Source organism: Onychostoma macrolepis, chromosome 09 (genome assembly GCF_012432095.1).
Source record: "Onychostoma macrolepis isolate SWU-2019 chromosome 09, ASM1243209v1, whole genome shotgun sequence".
Taxonomy (NCBI): domain Eukaryota; kingdom Metazoa; phylum Chordata; class Actinopteri; order Cypriniformes; family Cyprinidae; genus Onychostoma; species Onychostoma macrolepis.
Window position 1 is genome coordinate 3,240,296 of NC_081163.1, and position 18,382 is coordinate 3,258,677.

Below are 18,382 nucleotides of genomic sequence, written 5' to 3' on the forward strand. Positions count from 1 at the left end.
AGACCGACAGACAGCTGTAAGAAGTGACACAAAGTCATTAAAACATGTACAAATAAGATCATCTCATGAATAAAATGCAGCATCAACAGTATAAACACAACCAGGCTGCTTGAAAACATTTTATTAAATATTCGACAAACTAGAGAAAAATAAAACTCCTACAAAACAGAACGCTACACCTTCATTGCAATATCTTCACACAGGACAATTCAAGTATTCTGACTTTAGTACCATAAAAATCACTGCAGTTCATTACATTAATTATGTAAACTAGATTTCTTTATCGCAACAGTACTTTTGCACACGCAAAATTTGCCGCCACAACGCAAGAGTGTTTGCTATGCGGTTGCCAAGTCCAAAAAAAAAAAAAAAATTCTGATTTCTAGATACGGTTTGGAGGGGTTTTTCATTCGTTTTATTGATTCCAGCAAACACTGGATGAATGCTTGTGCATCGGAATAGATGGATTGAGGTTTGAGAAGTTGTAGAAACGGTGGATTTCTGAAGGCACTGCTGTTTTCAGAAAGTGCCGTATTAAAACACATTAAAAGATACAGCTATTAAGAAAGGCATAAACGATGCTGGAGTCTTGTGTGCACAGAATACAATATTCAGAACCGATATTAAACACTAATAGTCATATGTCACGATGGCCGGTTTTGGAATTTGTGATTTAAAACATACACATTTACATAAATGCAGCTTTGTAATGTAACCATAATGGATCTTCTGTTCTCTAGGAGCTCAGAATTATGTAAACACGTTATTTTTTTCATATCTGACAAAGAAAACACATTCATTTAGATTTTTAAAGCAGTTTTGCCTCTTTTTCCATAGAAAGTGAATACCTTTTTAGTCATAAATAATTAAAAACAAATTAAATACAGTACATTCACTATAATATTAACGTTTATTTAAAAAAACAAAAAAAAAAAACATATTTACAAGATATTTTTTGAAAGCACTGATGTTCTCACAGTTGTGTCCCTGTACTTGATTTGTTTTAAGTGTGTGGTGTGAATGGTGTGTAAGTGACGCCGTCTCAGTGACTCTCCATCATCTGAACCGGTTTCAGCGAGTTCGGTCTCAACAGCTCGGTCCATCTCCTCTGGAAAAACCGTCTCATCGCGTGTCCCGCTCGGCCGATGTCTGAATAATCCTCGTTGAATTTCTCACAGTTATCGAACACCAGGTTCACGTCAATGATGAAGGTCTCAAGATTCAAGTACCTGCAATGAGAAAAGTCAAAATCAAACAACACTGGGTATTAAATTAAAAATTCACTATAATTTTGCCGGCTATATATTATACTGGTGCATATAAATGGTTGATTTAGTGAAAAATATTGGTGAAAACGGGAAAAAAATTAATAAAATACTGTTTGGTTAAAATGATTATTCCACTGAAAAAGAAAAAGAAAAAAAGTTTTAATAATTGTATTTATTAATTAAGTATTATTATTATCATCATCAATTAATTTATTATCAAAAGCTTGAAACTGTGTTATTTAATAAATTACTTAATCTACTTGACTCGAATGAATGTTAAAATAAAATAAAAATCACCAAAAGGGTAAAAATATATATTTTAAATAAATTACTTAATCTATTTGAATGTAATAATGACTGTTTGGGTAAAATTATGGTCTACTATAAAACAAAAAGTAAATAAATAGTGAATAAAATATAAAACAAAAAAAAAGAAAATTGTGTTTTAAATAAATGACTAGACTCAATCTACTCCAGCCCTACTAATAACTGCAAATGACTAGTTAACTAGTGATACGCACTGGCTGTTGGTGAGCTTGTCTCTGATGGTAGAGAAGTCCATGGGCTTCTTGATGATCTTGCGGTATCCCGGGACAGATTTGGGGTTGACGGGTGTCAGAAACGGCCCAGCGTCCTGATGGCTTTCCAGCTCAGCCAAGAGTATTCTGAAAAAGACCGATCAGTGACACCTGGTTCACACGCAGACTGAAGTAAAACGCATTCACAAGGTTTGCGGCTCTGGTACAGTACCTGCACAAGGCCAGGTCTTTACTGTGGTCTCTGGCTGTTTTGGGTCTCTTCACACACGCGGGACTCTCCTGCTTTGCCGGATTAGCAGATGGACCCTCCTCTGTCTTCCTCTTTTTCATGTCCTTTGACACTTTCCTAGGCGTGCTGTTGGCGCTGCTCAAATCCTCCTCCGAGTCTCCAGCCACAGACAGTTTCTTGTGCCGCTTGGCCTCAGCAGGTTTCTTCAGGCCTCCACTCGAGCGGTTCAAGGCCTTCTTGGTCTTCAGGGACTGACTGCTCGCCTACACAGAGACAAACGCTTTAGTGAGGAAATAATCTCTAAACACAGGCCAAAGACTCTGATCTCTTCATGAAGAACAGACTACTGCAGCTAAAGTGTACATTCAGCAGCATTTACAGGGCCTCTAAATGTACTGTATATACACATTTAAGTATATTTAGAGATGCATGTGTGCTTGAGAATTGAAATCAGATGGAAGGATTGGAAAGGAATAAAATATTTATGGTTTTAAATTGTTGCTAATTGTTAAGCCAAATTCCCCAGTGATTTCCCAATAGTTGGTCTTAATACAAAACTAAAATAGTAAAAAACTGCAAACATTATAATTATGTTTTATTATTTATAAAAACAATGAATCATAAGTACAGTAATAATTTAGATTATTACCACTCAAAACTCTTGACTTCAATAATAATAATAATAATAGTAGTACGATTTATAAAAAAAGATAAATGTAATAAAATTTGTAGTAAATAAAAGTAATAAAATGTAGTAAAAATAAATTTATTATAATATTATAATGTTTATTATTATTTAAAACTCTGACCTAATAATAATAAAGTTATAATAAAGTATACATTACTACATTGAATCATTATTTATGTTTTTATATTATTATTATGTTCTTGTTGTTGATAATTTTATTTATTTATATAAATAACAAATAATAAATTTAGCAATAAAACTAAGAATTTTATTATTATTACTGTGGTTGTCAGTGTCATAGTAGTACTAGCAGCAGTAGTAGTAATAATTTCATGATTTATAAAAAATAATGATAGTGTAGTAGTGATATTTGTAGTAAATAAAAGTAATGAAAAATGTAGTAAAAAGAATTTTATTATAATATAAAAATTATTATTATTAAAAACGGTAGTAGTAGTAATAATAATAATTGTTCTTGCATAGAAAAATGACATCAATGTGTTGTGTCAGATTTGACAACTGAACAGCACTTAAAATTCAGCACACAAATCACATGGACTACTTTTATTATACTTGTGTTTTTGGTCAATATGAACTGACATTTTGTGAAAATATTCTTCTGAAATTCCATGACGACAAAAAAAAGAAAAAGAAAAACAGCATTCAGGTTTGGAATGACATGATCGAGAGTGTTAATGAACTACTAAAGTGCTCCACCTGGGATATGCAGGCCGGGCAGAACCAGTCTCCGTCTGGTATGGTGGTGATCTTGGGTTTATGGCAGTACGTGTGGCAGCCTCTATCACATCCATCACACAGCAGCAGCAGCTCCTCGTTGTCTCCCTTACAGCAAATCTGACAGTACTGAGCAATAAACACATCTGGATTACTTCACTTCAACTGCCAGAGTCTAAGAAACTAACCAAGATCTATAAACCACCACACAGATCTGAACTATAACTAACACACATTCAACCTGAAAGCCCTGCAAATCAATTCCCATCAAACTACACAAGCTGTGGACTCCCAGCACTCACCACTTTCATGATGGACTTCTCCCAGGCGATGGACTTGTGCAGCTGCTGTAGACACAGAGAGAGCTGACTGGCACTGCGCACCTCGCCGAGGGCTTTACGCCACTGTCTCAGTCCTGGAGCCAGTTCCTCAGCCCTGCCACAGACAGACAGATTACAGTACTGCACACAGGGGGAAAATATACAGTATATATAAAATAAAATAATAAATAAAAACGAAATACAATTTATAATAAAATAAAATGTTACAATTCAACAAAATATTAGATAATAAAGTTAAAATATTTTATAATAAAATTAAAATTGCATAATAAAATAATATTTTATAATAAAACTATAAATATAAAATGTACTTTTTGCCACTCCTGTCAATTGTGAAAGCATTTAGTACATTTACAGGTCACACATATTTCTTACTGGCCATGAAACTGTATTTTGCATTTTTTTTTTTTTAAATCAATTAAAAATAATAAAATGGGGGATCTGTATATTTGTCCTTGTAACAATGCAATTATTTTGTTTTGTTTTTTATTTGCATCAGAAATGTTCAGAATTCTTCAGTATCTTTCAAAAATAAAATAAAAAATATATAATTGCAATAAAACTAAAATATTTCATAATAAAATAAAACATTTTTATAATAAATAAATACAGTGCACAGCATAAATGAGTAGCCTAAACCCGCCCTAAAACTTAAATTCAGCAATTACTCTTTACTTAGAAGACATGTTGGGGTTCTTTGGAGATATAATATTCCAACAAGCCTGCTTGATCAATTACCAAAGAAGAATGTCAAAATTATTCAGCAAAATAAGATTTTCTTATAAAAGTGATAAAATGTTGTGTTGCAAAAATGAGTACACCCTCCTGAAAGTTACTAAATAAAACTTAAAAAAAAAAAAAAAATAAATAAATAGCGTATAGGTTTAAGGCTATTTTTGATCAACAGGTAAGTATATTGAACCAAAGCTTTTAAAGACAAGTAATTTCCTGACAATTAAAAGTGTTATATAGCCCACTGAATCATACTCAGACGTAATTCTGGCAGCAGTGGAACCACTTGGGAGAGAACTGCCAGGTGACATATTTCTTAACATAAAAGAGGACAATGGTACAAGAGGAATACCAAATTATTGTTTTAAGTGTGAAAATATAGCAGAAGTAGCACTGATATTCAAAATCAATGGACTTGTAACAAGGCTCTTGAAATAATCAGGTCTTCGCTTTAAGTTTTCATTTAGTGATGAGTGAATTACTGCTAGAAAAAGAGCAGGAGAAATAACATGCAAGTTTCTCAGAGCCAGCAAAAGCTATGAAAAGAGTAACACACTATCTCACAGAGTATGACGCAGCCTGCAGAAGTGACATGCATGATTGTCGCCACCACTAGAATTACCTACTATAGCCAAAGCAAAACAAACTCATTTAACCTCTTCCAAGGCCCATATTTACAAAATAGAGACTTCTGGGAATCCATACTCTGGCCTCAAGAGACCAAGTCAATCATTTCGGATCCAAAAGCATCCAAAATGTTGTGGTGTTGCTAGAGGAGGAGTACAGTGAGAAGTGCTTGGTACCCACAGTGACGTTCAGTGGTAGTAAAGCTATTATATAGGGATGAGTGAGTGCTGAAGGTGTGAGGGAGTTGTAAACTTTAGAAAAAAACATACAAATAAAAAAATTAGCCGGCATAGCAGCAAATTCAGCAGCTTTTAGATCTAGTTGGTCCGATTTTGTCGAGACAAATTCAACTGCTGGCGGCTCTCCTCTTTTTCTCCGTAATAGCCTAGTAGATGTTGATTATGTGTTTCTGTTGTTGCGTTTTTATTGAGTAGGTCATCCAATAACAGAAACTAGAGATTTACACCAATATGTGATGCAGCTGCTGGGCGATCAACCCTGAAAATGAAGACACTATGGAAAATATATTACGATAATATTAATGAACCATTCAAAGGCCAGTGAAGGCATAGCCTACTGCCAGTTAGTGATATAGGATATGTTTGGGCATGAGGTTGTGGGTTCGCAAACTCATTTCAAAATTATATAAAATCTAATAAAATTATATAAAATATAATTTTTTTTTTCCTCCTCTCCTGTTAAAAGCTGTTAAATTATTAAGCAGTGTCTCCTGGAGGCTTTTTTTTCTCTTGTATTATATGTGGTGACCACTGGGAGGTGCTCTGGGCACGTATTTTTTCTTTCTTGGTTTTCTTCCCTGACGTGATGAATGTTGCAAAATGAAAGTCAAAGTTTCACACAAGTTCGTTGCGTTCTAACAGGAAAGAGTTCCGTGTCTTTATTTAAAATCAACTCTTCTTTTATAAAGAACACCACTTTCTCACATAACGCAGTGAAGCAGCCCATGCATAGAATGAATAATTGATTCTCAAGCCATTGATATCAACCAATTCAGCACCACCTCCATGGACAGCATCTGGTAACGTCGCACATAAGAAGGTATATCTAAGGTATAGTTCTGGGAACGCGCCTAGAAATGGTACACCTTTAGTTAAGGAATACCTTTAGAGTCTTCGTAGCGCGCTAAGAGACAGCGTTATCGGGAAACGCAGCCCAGAGCATTTAAGAAGGTCGACCTCCAGGAGTTAAACAGAACAGATGTGAAAATTTGTCATGAACTTCTACACTGAGTGCCAAGAAGGGTCAGAGCAGTATACTTAAAGTTCTGGAGGACAGAAGTACTAGAATATTATACATTTGCTAAATTAAATCTAGGGTGTACTCATTTCTGCAATCCTTCATTTAAACAAAACTGGCTAATTTACTTATCGTACAGAAAATATTGGCATATATTTTGTTGTTTTTATTGAGTATATGTTTAATACATTTAAATTTTGCCATGTTTCCATGAATTATATTAGTGATCATTAAGAAAATACATCTTTTATATTTATTCAGAGGGGGTGTACTCATTTATGCTGTGTACTGTATGACCAGGGTCCAAAATTAACTTTTTGTCACTTCTGCCAATTGTGAGAGAATTTAGTACATTTAGAGGTCATAAATACTCTTACTGGCCATGAAACTATTTTGCATTATTTAAAAAATAAATAAATAAAAAAATGAATTTGTATATTTGTCCTGAAGACAATGCAATTTAGCATTTTTTCTTGCATCAGTGATGGTCAGATACTTTTGAATCTTCCAAACGGTCTTACAAATTTGTAAGTGAATGGCAATTTATTCTGATTTGGTGCATGTTGATTTTGGAGCCTGGATGTGACCATATTTCAGTAAAAACATGACATGATCATTAAGCCACATTCATGCTGATAATAAGCACAGTGCACAAACTGAATGAGCACAGAGACAGCAATCAGATTCAACAGTGTTTTGCCACTTTCCACAAATAGGGTACAACATTACTGTTTAAATAGCATTAGGAGGCACAGTTTGTTTTTTTTCAAATGTTTTTTTTTTGTTGCGAGAACTTGCAAGATGTTGGTCTATAAACCCTTTTATTTATTATAATATTATTTAAACAATTATTTATACAATATTATCAACTATTATTTATATAACATTTTATGGGAAATATAATTTGATCAGCAACTACAAACCAACATCTGGTCACAAAATATCTATCCCCTACTGAAAGATGGCTTAATTTTGGCTAAATTTGCAACCTTGTTAGTAATATTATTATAATTTTTATTATTATTACTCAGAACTCTGACATCTAGAGTAATTATAAATAATAATATTTATTTTGTTCTTTTTTTTTTTTTGAGAACTATTAATGTTAGTTTGTAAACTCTATTGTAATTTTTCAGTTTAGCTAGAAATATCACTCCTCCTATCTCTGACCATTTGTTAAAATTAATAAATACATAATTATACAGCATTTTATATTACTAATAGCATTATTATTATTATTAACAATATCAATAAGTAATAATTGATAATGTAAACTACTACTACAGCTAATAATTATAATATAAAATTATAAAATTATAATATTATAATAAAAAAAAACCAAACAAATAATTAAATTAGTTATTTAATTGTATTCAATTATTCTAATTAAATCAAATTCTCATCAAAAAAATGTATTAATAATAATACAAATATCAAATAATTTACATTGAAATAAAATTATTCCAATAAAATTATTATTATTTGCTTATTATTGTTATTTATTTAGAATTTCAGGCTCCATTTAGTACCCTTTTTGTGGCAGCCTCTTCAAGAAGCAGTTGCTTGTGGAAGGCAGATGACAGGATGCAATGAGGCTGTGGTTATTGTAGATGTAGACAGTGCCTCATGCTCATGCTTCACAAGCCAAAAAGTGAAGGTTGCAGTGTAAATGGGAAACAAGCACCACAGCCATAAACCCACAGATGCAAACAGCCAAAGTGAAGCGTGAAGAGCGGCAGACAGGCTTGAGGAGCGTGTGAATCTGGATGACCTACCCGTCACCATCAGCTCTAGCAGGTGATGGCGCAGGGGCCGGTACTGAGACCGTTCCCACGTTATCCAGTCTGATCTGAATGGTGCTGCTTAAAGGGCTCTTCAGGTACCTTCGCTCGATGTTCCTCTCCAGCTCCGCCAGACGCGTCACTGCTATATCCAGAGGGTTGTTCGCTCGACGCACGATGCCACTGTCGCTTTTGTCTTTGCAGTTTTGCACGAGAGGTTTGTGCTCATAATACACCAGGTCTTCACTCTGTGACTGCGGCACTGGATGCATCCAGCCCTGTCAAACAAACATAATGCTTTCATACTGTTTTATATACTGCAGTTCAAATCAAAGACAGTGTTGAAACATTAACGCTCTTAACCTGGACCTTGATCCTACTTCATCTTACTTAAGCTCCAGCAACTCTATGTCATACTTTTGGGCTTTTTCATCTCAATTTCTGATATTGTTCTCTTTCATTTCAAACTATGCCCCCTAGTGGCATTATTTGGACTTGATGTTAATGTTGATGTTGCTAAAAGGCTTATACTAATGAACTAGAAAAAGCCTTTCCTCCCAACTCTCATTGGATGCATGACATGTTAATTCAAATAGAAAAAAAAAAGGATTCGCAATGCTTGTTGATGCAGAAAAACGTTACAGTATTTGGCAACCCTTTCTATGAAATTTTATTTTACTCCCAGCTGGTTGTGATTCCATACATAAAGCTTTTTTCCTAGAGTAATAAGAGTAATAAAGAGATAATTAAAAAGATCAAATATAAGTAATAATGATGTGTTTTTTGTTTATTATTATTATTATTATTATTATTAATAATAGTTATTCATTTAATTTAGATATTATATATATATACACACACACACACACAAACAAACGTTAAAATTAAATAGAATTATTATCAATAATATTATTATTCATAATATCAGCAACTTATTATTTATTTATTTATTTTTTTTAATCTCAACAGTTTGTTATATATTTATTGTCTTTTTCCTCTTTTTGTTGAAAAGCATAAAAAAAAAAAATGTTAAACTAAAACACAAACGGTCACATAGGCACAGACAAGAAAAGAAGGTTATGTATAATAATGTTCATTAAAATCCAGATTTCCTACCTTAACCTGCAGACTGGCTGAGGTGACTTTGTGTTCCAGTTCCTCCACCTGTTGCAGGACACCGATGTCCATGTCCATGGCCTGTTCTTCCACACACCAGCTTTGGATGGTGTCCTCAGAGACCTGATTCTCCTCCAGCTCAGAGACGTCGATCACAGTCACTGGACATAGAGCGCAGACTAAGAGCGCTGTCCTCAAAGTATTTCAAACAGTGTTTAAAGAGACACAACGAGCACCTACCATCTCTGGTCCTGCTGCAGACCTGCCCGATGTAACCCATGTGTTTCTGCAGCTGTTTCTGCAGCTGTTTCTCTCGGATCCCACGGGAATGGCACGCTTTCTCTATGGATCGTAGCTCCTCAATGTCCGTCACTTTCCACCAGCCAGTCAACATCTCTACAAGACAAACACAACACAAAAACACAGGTTTGTTGGGCCGAGTTCGAAAATATACATCTCCATATTTTTAATTTTTCAATAGATTATGGAGATGATTTCAATTAGCGTAACCATCATTTTAATCAAACAGTCACTGGAATAAAAAAAGTAGATTTAAAATATTTAAATGTAATAAATAAAAGTACAGTAAAATCTAATCTTTTTTTTATTTACACACATTTTAGATTTATATCTATAAGATATAACATTTTATATTAATTTAAATATTAACTCATACATTCAATTATTATTATTATTATATATTAATTTATAATATACTACCATTCAAAAATATGGAGTCAGAAATTCGAAATTAATACTTCTATTCAGCAAGGATGCATTAAATTGACAATTCACAAGTGACAGTAAAGATATTTATAATGTTATAGAAGATTTATATTTTAAATAAATACTGTTCTTTTGAAATTTCTATTCAAAAAAATGTATCAAGGTTTCCACAAAAATATTAAGCAGTAAAAACTGTTTTAATAATAATAATAATAATAATAATAATAATTCTGAAGGATCATGTGACACTGAAGACTGGAGTAATGATCCGCTTTGATCACAGCAATACATTTTAAGTTATTTTAAATTGTAATAATATTTCACAATATGACTGTTTTTACTATGCATTTAGTCAAATAAATGCAGCCTTGGTGAGCAGAAGAGATTCCTTTCAAAAACATATATAATACAGTTATATTTACAATATTCACCTGCATTTATTTTTCCTAAAACTTTTAATATGAATAGTCTTTAAACATGAAGATTAATCCTTGAATCAGAACTTTGAACTGATTCAAAGAAATAAATCAGACGGCTGTACTAAAAAAATTATAATAATCAAGACAAAACTCTTAGCACCCTCATGAAGTTGTCTCAGCCTTACCTTCAGGAATCGGTTGAGGTGATGGGTAATCCTGGTTTTTGGGCACCTCGATGACCGGTGAGGGTGTGGAGACGGGTTTCTCTGCTGAAGACTCTGGAGAATCGCTCTTACAGACGTTCAGGTGTCTACTGCCCTCTGAGGATGGGTGAATTCCTCTGAGAATCTGAGCCATAGAAACACCAGAGAACGGCATGTTTGGACTCAAACTTCCATTGGACCAAGCACAAAAGGGCAGATCTATAATGGGCACACTGGACTTCATCTGCAAACACAGAGGTGCAGTCTATGGTCAAAGAACACAAATACAGAATGACAAGTTGATGAAAAACTTATAATTAAATTAAATGTCAAATTAAAATAATTAAATGTGGGTGCACGAAATTGCAATATAGCTTATAAATAATTTAAAAATAAAAACACTTGCTTAAAATATTTTATCTGTTTACTTGCATGTCATGTGACCATTCACCAACATCAGAGAACCGTGGAAATGCATGATGTTATGTGACGTTAAATTATGGAATATAAACCTAAAATCTTATTTCAAATAAACATTTTACTTTTAAGGGGTTTAGCTGACAAAAAAATAAATAAAAAAATCCCTGGTCTACACGATCATACCTGCAGTGCTGCTAATGAAAAGTTATTAATCCGTGCAGCACTGTAGGGGCCGGCAGAGACCGCTGTGGTTTGTGGTGAGGAAGATGATGATGAACGTGGACCTTCAGTCAGAGACGAGACGTCACATGGAGCACGAGGCAGCAGACTGAACCAGTGAGCGTTTCGCTCTGTCAGAACCTGATAAAGCTGGTCGTTACGGATCTGCTGTTGGGCGTTAGTGAGGTAGGTGTTGTTGAGGAGACAAGAATCATTGAGATCAGGTTTAACATCATGGTTAGGGGTTCTGGGTAATGTAGTCTGCTGCTTTGGGCTGCTGTATTGGTGACAAGAGACCTCAGAAGACATCTTAGCCACTTCCAACAGCTTGCTTAGCTTGGAGAACGAGTCCGGTTTCTGCAGGAAGAGGTTGAGAGAATCTACATCCTGCGGAGGTTCGTGTTTCATCTCAGCGGTGCCGTATTTTTCATCAGGTTCCTCCACTTTGACCTGGACGAGGTGAGCGTTCTTCATCCTCTCACGCTCTCTCTGCAATTCCTCTGGACCTGAAGGAGCACAAGATATCATCATCATTATCATCAGCAGCACATTTATACAATGGTTTGTTTCAATAAAACAACTGGCCATGCTAAAAAAAAAAAAAAGGTCAACAAGTAGTCATGGTCATATTCCCTAAAAATTTAAAGAAGGAAATAAAAATATTTTATATATATTCCTTAAATATTGCTTATACTTTTCTTGTATACCATAATATTACTTGTATATTATTTATATTATATATGTGTATATATAAATTACCAGTCAAAAGTTTGGAATAATTCCGCTTTTTAAATTTTTTTGATGAAAGAAGTCTCTTCTGCGCACCAAGGTTGCATTTATTTGATAATAAAAAAAAACAGTATTGTGTAATATTACAATTTAAAATAATTTTTTCTTATTTGAATATACTTTGTAATTGTAAATAAGTGTAATTTATTTCTGTAATGCAAAGCTGAATTTTCAGCATCTAGTCTTCAGTGTCACAAGATCCTTTAGAAATCAACTATGAATTATGAATAATTGTTTTTTTTAGTATAACTGAGATATTATAGCATTTTTTACTATTTTAAATTAATTTGTATATTTTATATTTCCCTTTTGTTGATGGAAGGTTTTTATATATATAAAACTTGCAGTTGTGAGTTCTAAAGTCAGAATTGCAAGATATAAACTCTAGCAATTGATGCAAACTAGCAATTGTGAGAAAAAAAACTAGATTTGGAGTGAGTAAATCATGAAAGAATTGAATTTTTCTCAACTATTGCTTTAATTCTGTAACACTATCTTTTTCGGTTTAAAATATTCAACCCGGTTTCTGTCGTATTCTGTAATCTTGACAGATCCTTCCTTCAGAAGATACATTTGTTTTCACATTATGATCTTATTCAATCTCATTCTCTCACCCTCTCCACTCTCCAGTCCCTCCACAAAGATCCCGCCACACTGCGGCAGAATCCAGTAGCGTCGTTTATAACGGTCCTGACCGAACATCACGGAGCGCAGGGAATGAGAGGCATCGAACAGCTTCCGACGGATCTGAGTCTGTTGCTGGAAGAGAAACGATAAGACATGTATTCTACTTTATCTTCCTTTATTACAAATATTTTGAAATATGCAAGTGGACAAGTCATGAATCTGTCATATCTCCACACATTCAGCAGAATACATTCAGTTAAAGCAAGTATAGGCATGTTATCCTCCTGGGACCCAGCTATTCATTTTTGTCCTCTATAGAGGACGTTTGTCTTTAATGAATTTAATGAGATTTTGCCTGTGGTGTCTTGCCTTCATTTTCTTAACTGATTCCTGATGTCCTCTACAGATGACAGACAATAAGATTTTTGTTCTATATCTCTTATACATTGTTTGGTTGGTTATGCATTTTAGGCTGATGTAATAACATACAGTCACCAAGAAAAGGACTGACTGTTAGATTTATTCATACACAGACCTTTAACTCTATAAAGCAAATTTCTAAGACATCTAAATGATATTTATACCATTTTATGTAAGTATTCTGCTATACTGTTATAAAGATCTCATCGATTTACGTTACAAGAATCTGCACCAAATTGCTATTTTTGCTCAGTTTGGGCCTCTAAATAAAACTGAGCTGTTTTTTTCTCTCTCCATATTCTCAATATTTCATCCTATATGAGCCACAAAAGCCTGATGTATCAAATATGATACTTAAAAACATGTTGTAAGATCCAAAATCTGATGTTCATTTACCTTGCTGAGCTTCTCAATCTGTCTCTCCAGCTCCTCAGTGCTTGTGATTTGATCACCTTCATCCTGCAAAACAAGACCAAGAACAGCTGACATGCTGCTAAAACATCATGACGAGTTCAATTTGAGAAATTTGTTTTTGTTCAATAAAAACATTGTAAACAACTTCTAGAGCTCAAAACCTCCTTCTCAGTGCAAAGAAAAGAGAGCATTACTGAAACTAAACTAAAAAAAAAAAAATTACTGAAAATCTAATGTCAGATGAATACATTTTGAACACATTACATATATTAGGGTCATTCCGTGTCAAATCAATCAAATTTCAGAAACTTCCCCAGCTAATATTTATGATTGTTTATATTTTTTCTGAAGAAAAATGAATAGATAAGTATTACCTATATGCAAAGTGACCACATTTGGTTTTTCGGCCATTGAAAATGGGTTAAAACTCAACAATCTGTACACAAAGCCGCATCAAAATCTCCATATCTCTGGGAATTAACCATGTAGGGCCATAAAAATGAGGATATTGAAAGAAAAGTGTGTCAAGAATCAAAATCTACAAGGACGTTAAGATAGCTTTAATACTTTTTGAGTTAAAGACATGTCAACTTTGGGGAAAAAGAGCTTTTTCCAATTTTTGGACCGTCACCATTGGTATTTATTGCGACAAGTATCGCTAAAGTCAAAAGATTTTACTAGCAGACCCACCAATCTCTTTGTAAAAATAAAATATATAATATAAATAACAATGATGCTGAGTGGCATCTTTATAAAGTAATTTTTCACACCCTGCAATTTGGCTCCAAATCTCAGGTGCCAATTGTAATTTTATCCCCCTCTACAAAATAGTGGATTACTCTGTAAACAATCATCCATGGCATTTAATATTTTGGCTTTCTTCTTCATTTCTATATTTTTTTTCTTCTTTTCACCAAAATAAAAAAAATGCACTCTACCTCATCTTCACATGCCTCTGCTTTTTTCCCTTTCTTCCCACCAAAATCATCTTCATCCTCCTCCTCCTCTCCCTGTTCATCGCTGTCATCGTCTTCCTCATCATCTTCATCACTCTCCCCTCCTTTGCGCTTGCGTTTTCGGCTGTTCGCAGGCGTACTGGTGGACTGACCTTCCTCTCCTCCAAAGCTGCTCTCTCGCTTTCCCATCCTCTTAGCATAGATGCTTCTTAGTCTGAAAAATAATAACAGCCAAAAAAAACAATGCATTACAATATAGCTGAACAGAAGATCATAATCAAATTATAACTAGATCTGCACTTTCTGAAGGAAACCACAGTGCAAAGGCAGCTAAATATGGTTGAATATTGAATATATTCGTCATATTAAAAATAGTGAACTGTGTATTATGGACTACGGGAAGACTAGCGACCACTATGTGAAATTTGATTTGTGTTTTGCATTATCAGGATAAGATCAGTAAGTAAATACTGTATGTGTGTTTATGTGATGAGTAAACAAGTGTCTTACTTCCGTAGGTTCCCCTCGATCACCCATTTGTCTCGTCGCAGGTTAGTCATATTGTCAATGTTTTTGTCGATCTCACTGCACAAAGACAAAAGTAAATCTTGTGCATTCTAAGCACCTTGGGTGGTACGAATAAAATATCACATTAAAAGTAATATACTGTATATACACATTAAACAAACATATATACATTATACATATTAAAGTGCCTATGGTATGCTCATTTGCAAGTGTGAATTAGCATTATACGGATAACTTATAGTTTTAACCACAAACCTCAACAAATTTAAAACACTGTTAATTTTGTTTTTAATATTTTATGTAATTTTGCTTACAGGTAAATGTGACTTGTTTTAAGGATTTTTATACACACACACACATACATATATATACATATACACATGTGTATTATGCTAATTCACACTTGCAAATGAGCATACCATAGGCACTTTAATATGTATAATTTAGAAAAAAAAATTTGGGGTCTGCTAGAAAACATTCATATGATGAAAAAAATAAAAAACAAATTTCACATTTTTCATATTCTTCAGCCAGTGGGCGGAGCATGCAGAGCTAATGAAGTGAGATGAGCGCACCTGACCACACTCTTGCTGCAGGACAGCTCATTGACCAGGAAGGCCAGTATCGAGGCTTTCTGAGATGGCATGTGGGCCTGGAAAGCTTTGGTCTTCAAGCTCTCAGCCAGCAGCGCCAGTTCAGTCTGTCCACAGTGGGCTTCCATATAGATCTGCAGCACCTCGGACACATTGTCCCGGTTCAGGCCGATGTTAGTCACATGGTCTCCCAGAGCAGTCTTTGCCTGTAGTGTTCAAAACATCCAAACAAAAGAACAGAGCGATGCAATGAGGAATTCAATGTGACAAAGGCAGCTAATACGGCAGTTAATACGTTCAAAGAGAACTGAATAATCATGATAATGTAAAGGCACGGTTAAATCGTTTCATTTAGGAGTTTAAGGCAGGCAAGAGGCTTTTGATTAAGACTGTGAACGCATGTAAGATTAGTGCAGAGAATCTGCTGAGGGGCTGAACTGAATTCTAGCTCTTTATTGGAGATATTCAGCTTGAAAATGAGCATCAGGTAAGGAGCATGAGGGAATACTCTAGAATCAAACAGAATCTACCGATTTTTACACATGTTTTGTGCTGATTTTAGGACATTCAAATGAGAAAACAAATAAATGACAAAATATGAGATCATGTTTATTGACAATCAATTACCACTTTGCTTTTCAGGCAATTTTCCTTTTTTTTGTAAAAATAAAATTACTGCTTTGCTTATGACACCCCCAATAACAACAAAACGTTACAAAACCCTTTTGTAAAATAAAGAGAACAAACAAGGTGCACTGTCTGCTGTCTTTGTCTCCATGTTTGCCATAATTTAAACATGGTATTTATAGCAAAACTGTGGTTACACAAAAAAACAACATGGTTATTACACTTTTATTAAGTGATTTGTATGTGTATTATTTTTTTCTAAAAAAAAATTAGAAAAAAAAAAAAAAAAAAAGATCCACACTCTGAAGTCCTGTTCTGAATCAAAATCACGATCTGAATTAAATGATTCATGATCCGGTTGGAGCGTTTAAAAAATTGTGTGATGCAAACTGATTCAGAGTTTCAAAAAGCTCCGTTTCACCCATCACTAAATGTACAAGCGATGTTGAAATTCTTAAATGAATGGCTCTTTTGAATAGCTTAAAATGAATGATTGAAGTTACAAGTTTGAATCAATCGGAGTGTGATGTAACCAGTTGCTAACTAGTGAAACACTCCATTAATATGATGAGCTGCAGCGATCAAAATAGAGCAAATCCCCTTTTGAAAGTAACTGGCGCTTCAAATAACGCGTGTCGATTGCATCGTTTCACCCCTAGGTGGCGAAAAGACTGTTAAAAAATGTATTTGTCACCGAATCATTAATTCAAGAGATTTGCTCAATAACGCTGATTCATCCAGTGATGAAACAAGTGAAGCATTTTTGAGTGAGCCATTGAATCATTCATTCAAACTTTTTCATAATATTGTGTATTAAATATATTACATTTTAAATACATATATATTAAAATGTTTAATAATTCATTCAAATTAAACACTTTTAAATAGACTGCAGCAATAATATTTTGTCGCACATTATTTTGTTTAGTTCAGAATCATAGGAGAATCTCTATTTGAGACAAAAAAAAATCATGTTTCTCAATTTATCCAGAATCGTTGGTCGGAGAGAGTTCAGTAGGAAATCAGTTGAAAGCATCCAGTCATCTCATACTACTGAAGTGAATGTTCAAATTATCAGGGTCTCACCCTGTGTCCTGCAGGGAGTCCTGGGTCACAAACAGCTGCAGACAGCATGCGCACCAGCAGGTCCTGTATGAAGCCCATGCTGTCGCCCACATTCAGCAGCCCTGCCTGCAGCACGCCGAGTGAAGGCACGTCAGCGCTGAGATCAAACCCCAGGACCTTTCCAAAACAGCGCAGGAACTGCATGACCATAAGACAGTCTGAGAAACATCCTCCCGGCAACAGCAGACCCGCTATCCGTGACAGCGCTGGCAGAGACTGCCCATAGAGAGAAACACACTTACACACTGAATTCATTCAAGAATAGCAGTTTACTATCGGATGCTTATGTGGCTATTATGTGTATACTATTATGTTTTGCTACGGTGTTCTGGATGGTTGCTACTAGACATGTGCCGGTATTCGGTAATGCAATAAATCATGATAATGAATATGCACGATATTGTTATTGTGAGCACTTCAAAATACAGAGAATAATTATTTATTACAAATTATTCAGAATTTTGAAGAAAATTTTTTAAGAATACTTTTCCCATCAACTGGTCACAATGCACAACACTGCTGTATGCTGCACTTTTAACTAAATTTCAATATCGTGATACAAGCATTAGCAATTAATCGCAACATGAAAATCTGATACCGGCATATCCTTAGTTGCTACTACGTCTAGGTGGTTCTTATGTTGCTAGGCGGGTGATTTTTGGGATATTTGATAGTCATATACACTGCTGGTCAAAAGTTTGGGATAATTAAGATTTTAAAATGTTTTTAAAAAGACGTCTCTACTGCAAACCAAGGCTGCATTTATTTGATTAAAATTACAGCACAAATTGTGAAATATTATTACAATTTAAAATAACTGTTTTCTATGTGAATATATTTTAAAATGTAATTTATTTCTGTGATGCAAAGCTGAATTTTCAGCATTATCACTCCAGTCTTCAGTGTCACATGATCCTTCAGAAATCAGTCCATAATGCTGATTGAATTTGATCTGATTTGAATTGATTAATTATTACTGGTGCTAAATTACTGATAATGGTTC

The 18,382-nt window shown here is 34.3% G+C and overlaps 1 protein-coding gene across 7 annotated transcripts in view; it reads right to left on the reverse strand.

The window, feature by feature from the left end:
- Nucleotides 1-106: 106 nt before the first annotated feature.
- LOC131547007 (bromodomain adjacent to zinc finger domain protein 2B) overlaps nt 107-18,382 on the reverse strand; it is a 95,253-nt gene continuing 76,977 nt past the window's right edge. For 5 of the 7 annotated variants that reach the window (XM_058787215.1, XM_058787217.1, XM_058787219.1 and 2 more), the window contains 16 exons: nt 17,341-17,595; nt 15,610-15,833; nt 15,017-15,091; nt 14,489-14,720; nt 13,533-13,595; nt 12,704-12,848; nt 11,265-11,806; nt 10,644-10,905; nt 9,554-9,709; nt 9,314-9,474; nt 8,192-8,475; nt 3,762-3,894; nt 3,442-3,588; nt 2,019-2,299; nt 1,790-1,933; nt 107-1,229 (listed from right to left, as the gene is read on the reverse strand). In XM_058787215.1, the coding sequence (XP_058643198.1) occupies nt 1,043-1,229; nt 1,790-1,933; nt 2,019-2,299; nt 3,442-3,588; nt 3,762-3,894; nt 8,192-8,475; nt 9,314-9,474; nt 9,554-9,709; nt 10,644-10,905; nt 11,265-11,806; nt 12,704-12,848; nt 13,533-13,595; nt 14,489-14,720; nt 15,017-15,091; nt 15,610-15,833; nt 17,341-17,595 (3,291 nt within the window). In that variant the 3' untranslated portion in view covers nt 107-1,042. The remainder of the gene's footprint in view (nt 1,230-1,789; nt 1,934-2,018; nt 2,300-3,441; nt 3,589-3,761; nt 3,895-8,191; nt 8,476-9,313; nt 9,475-9,553; nt 9,710-10,643; nt 10,906-11,264; nt 11,807-12,703; nt 12,849-13,532; nt 13,596-14,488; nt 14,721-15,016; nt 15,092-15,609; nt 15,834-17,340; nt 17,596-18,382) is intronic. The other 2 variants (XM_058787220.1, XM_058787221.1) reach the window with 1 other exon arrangement.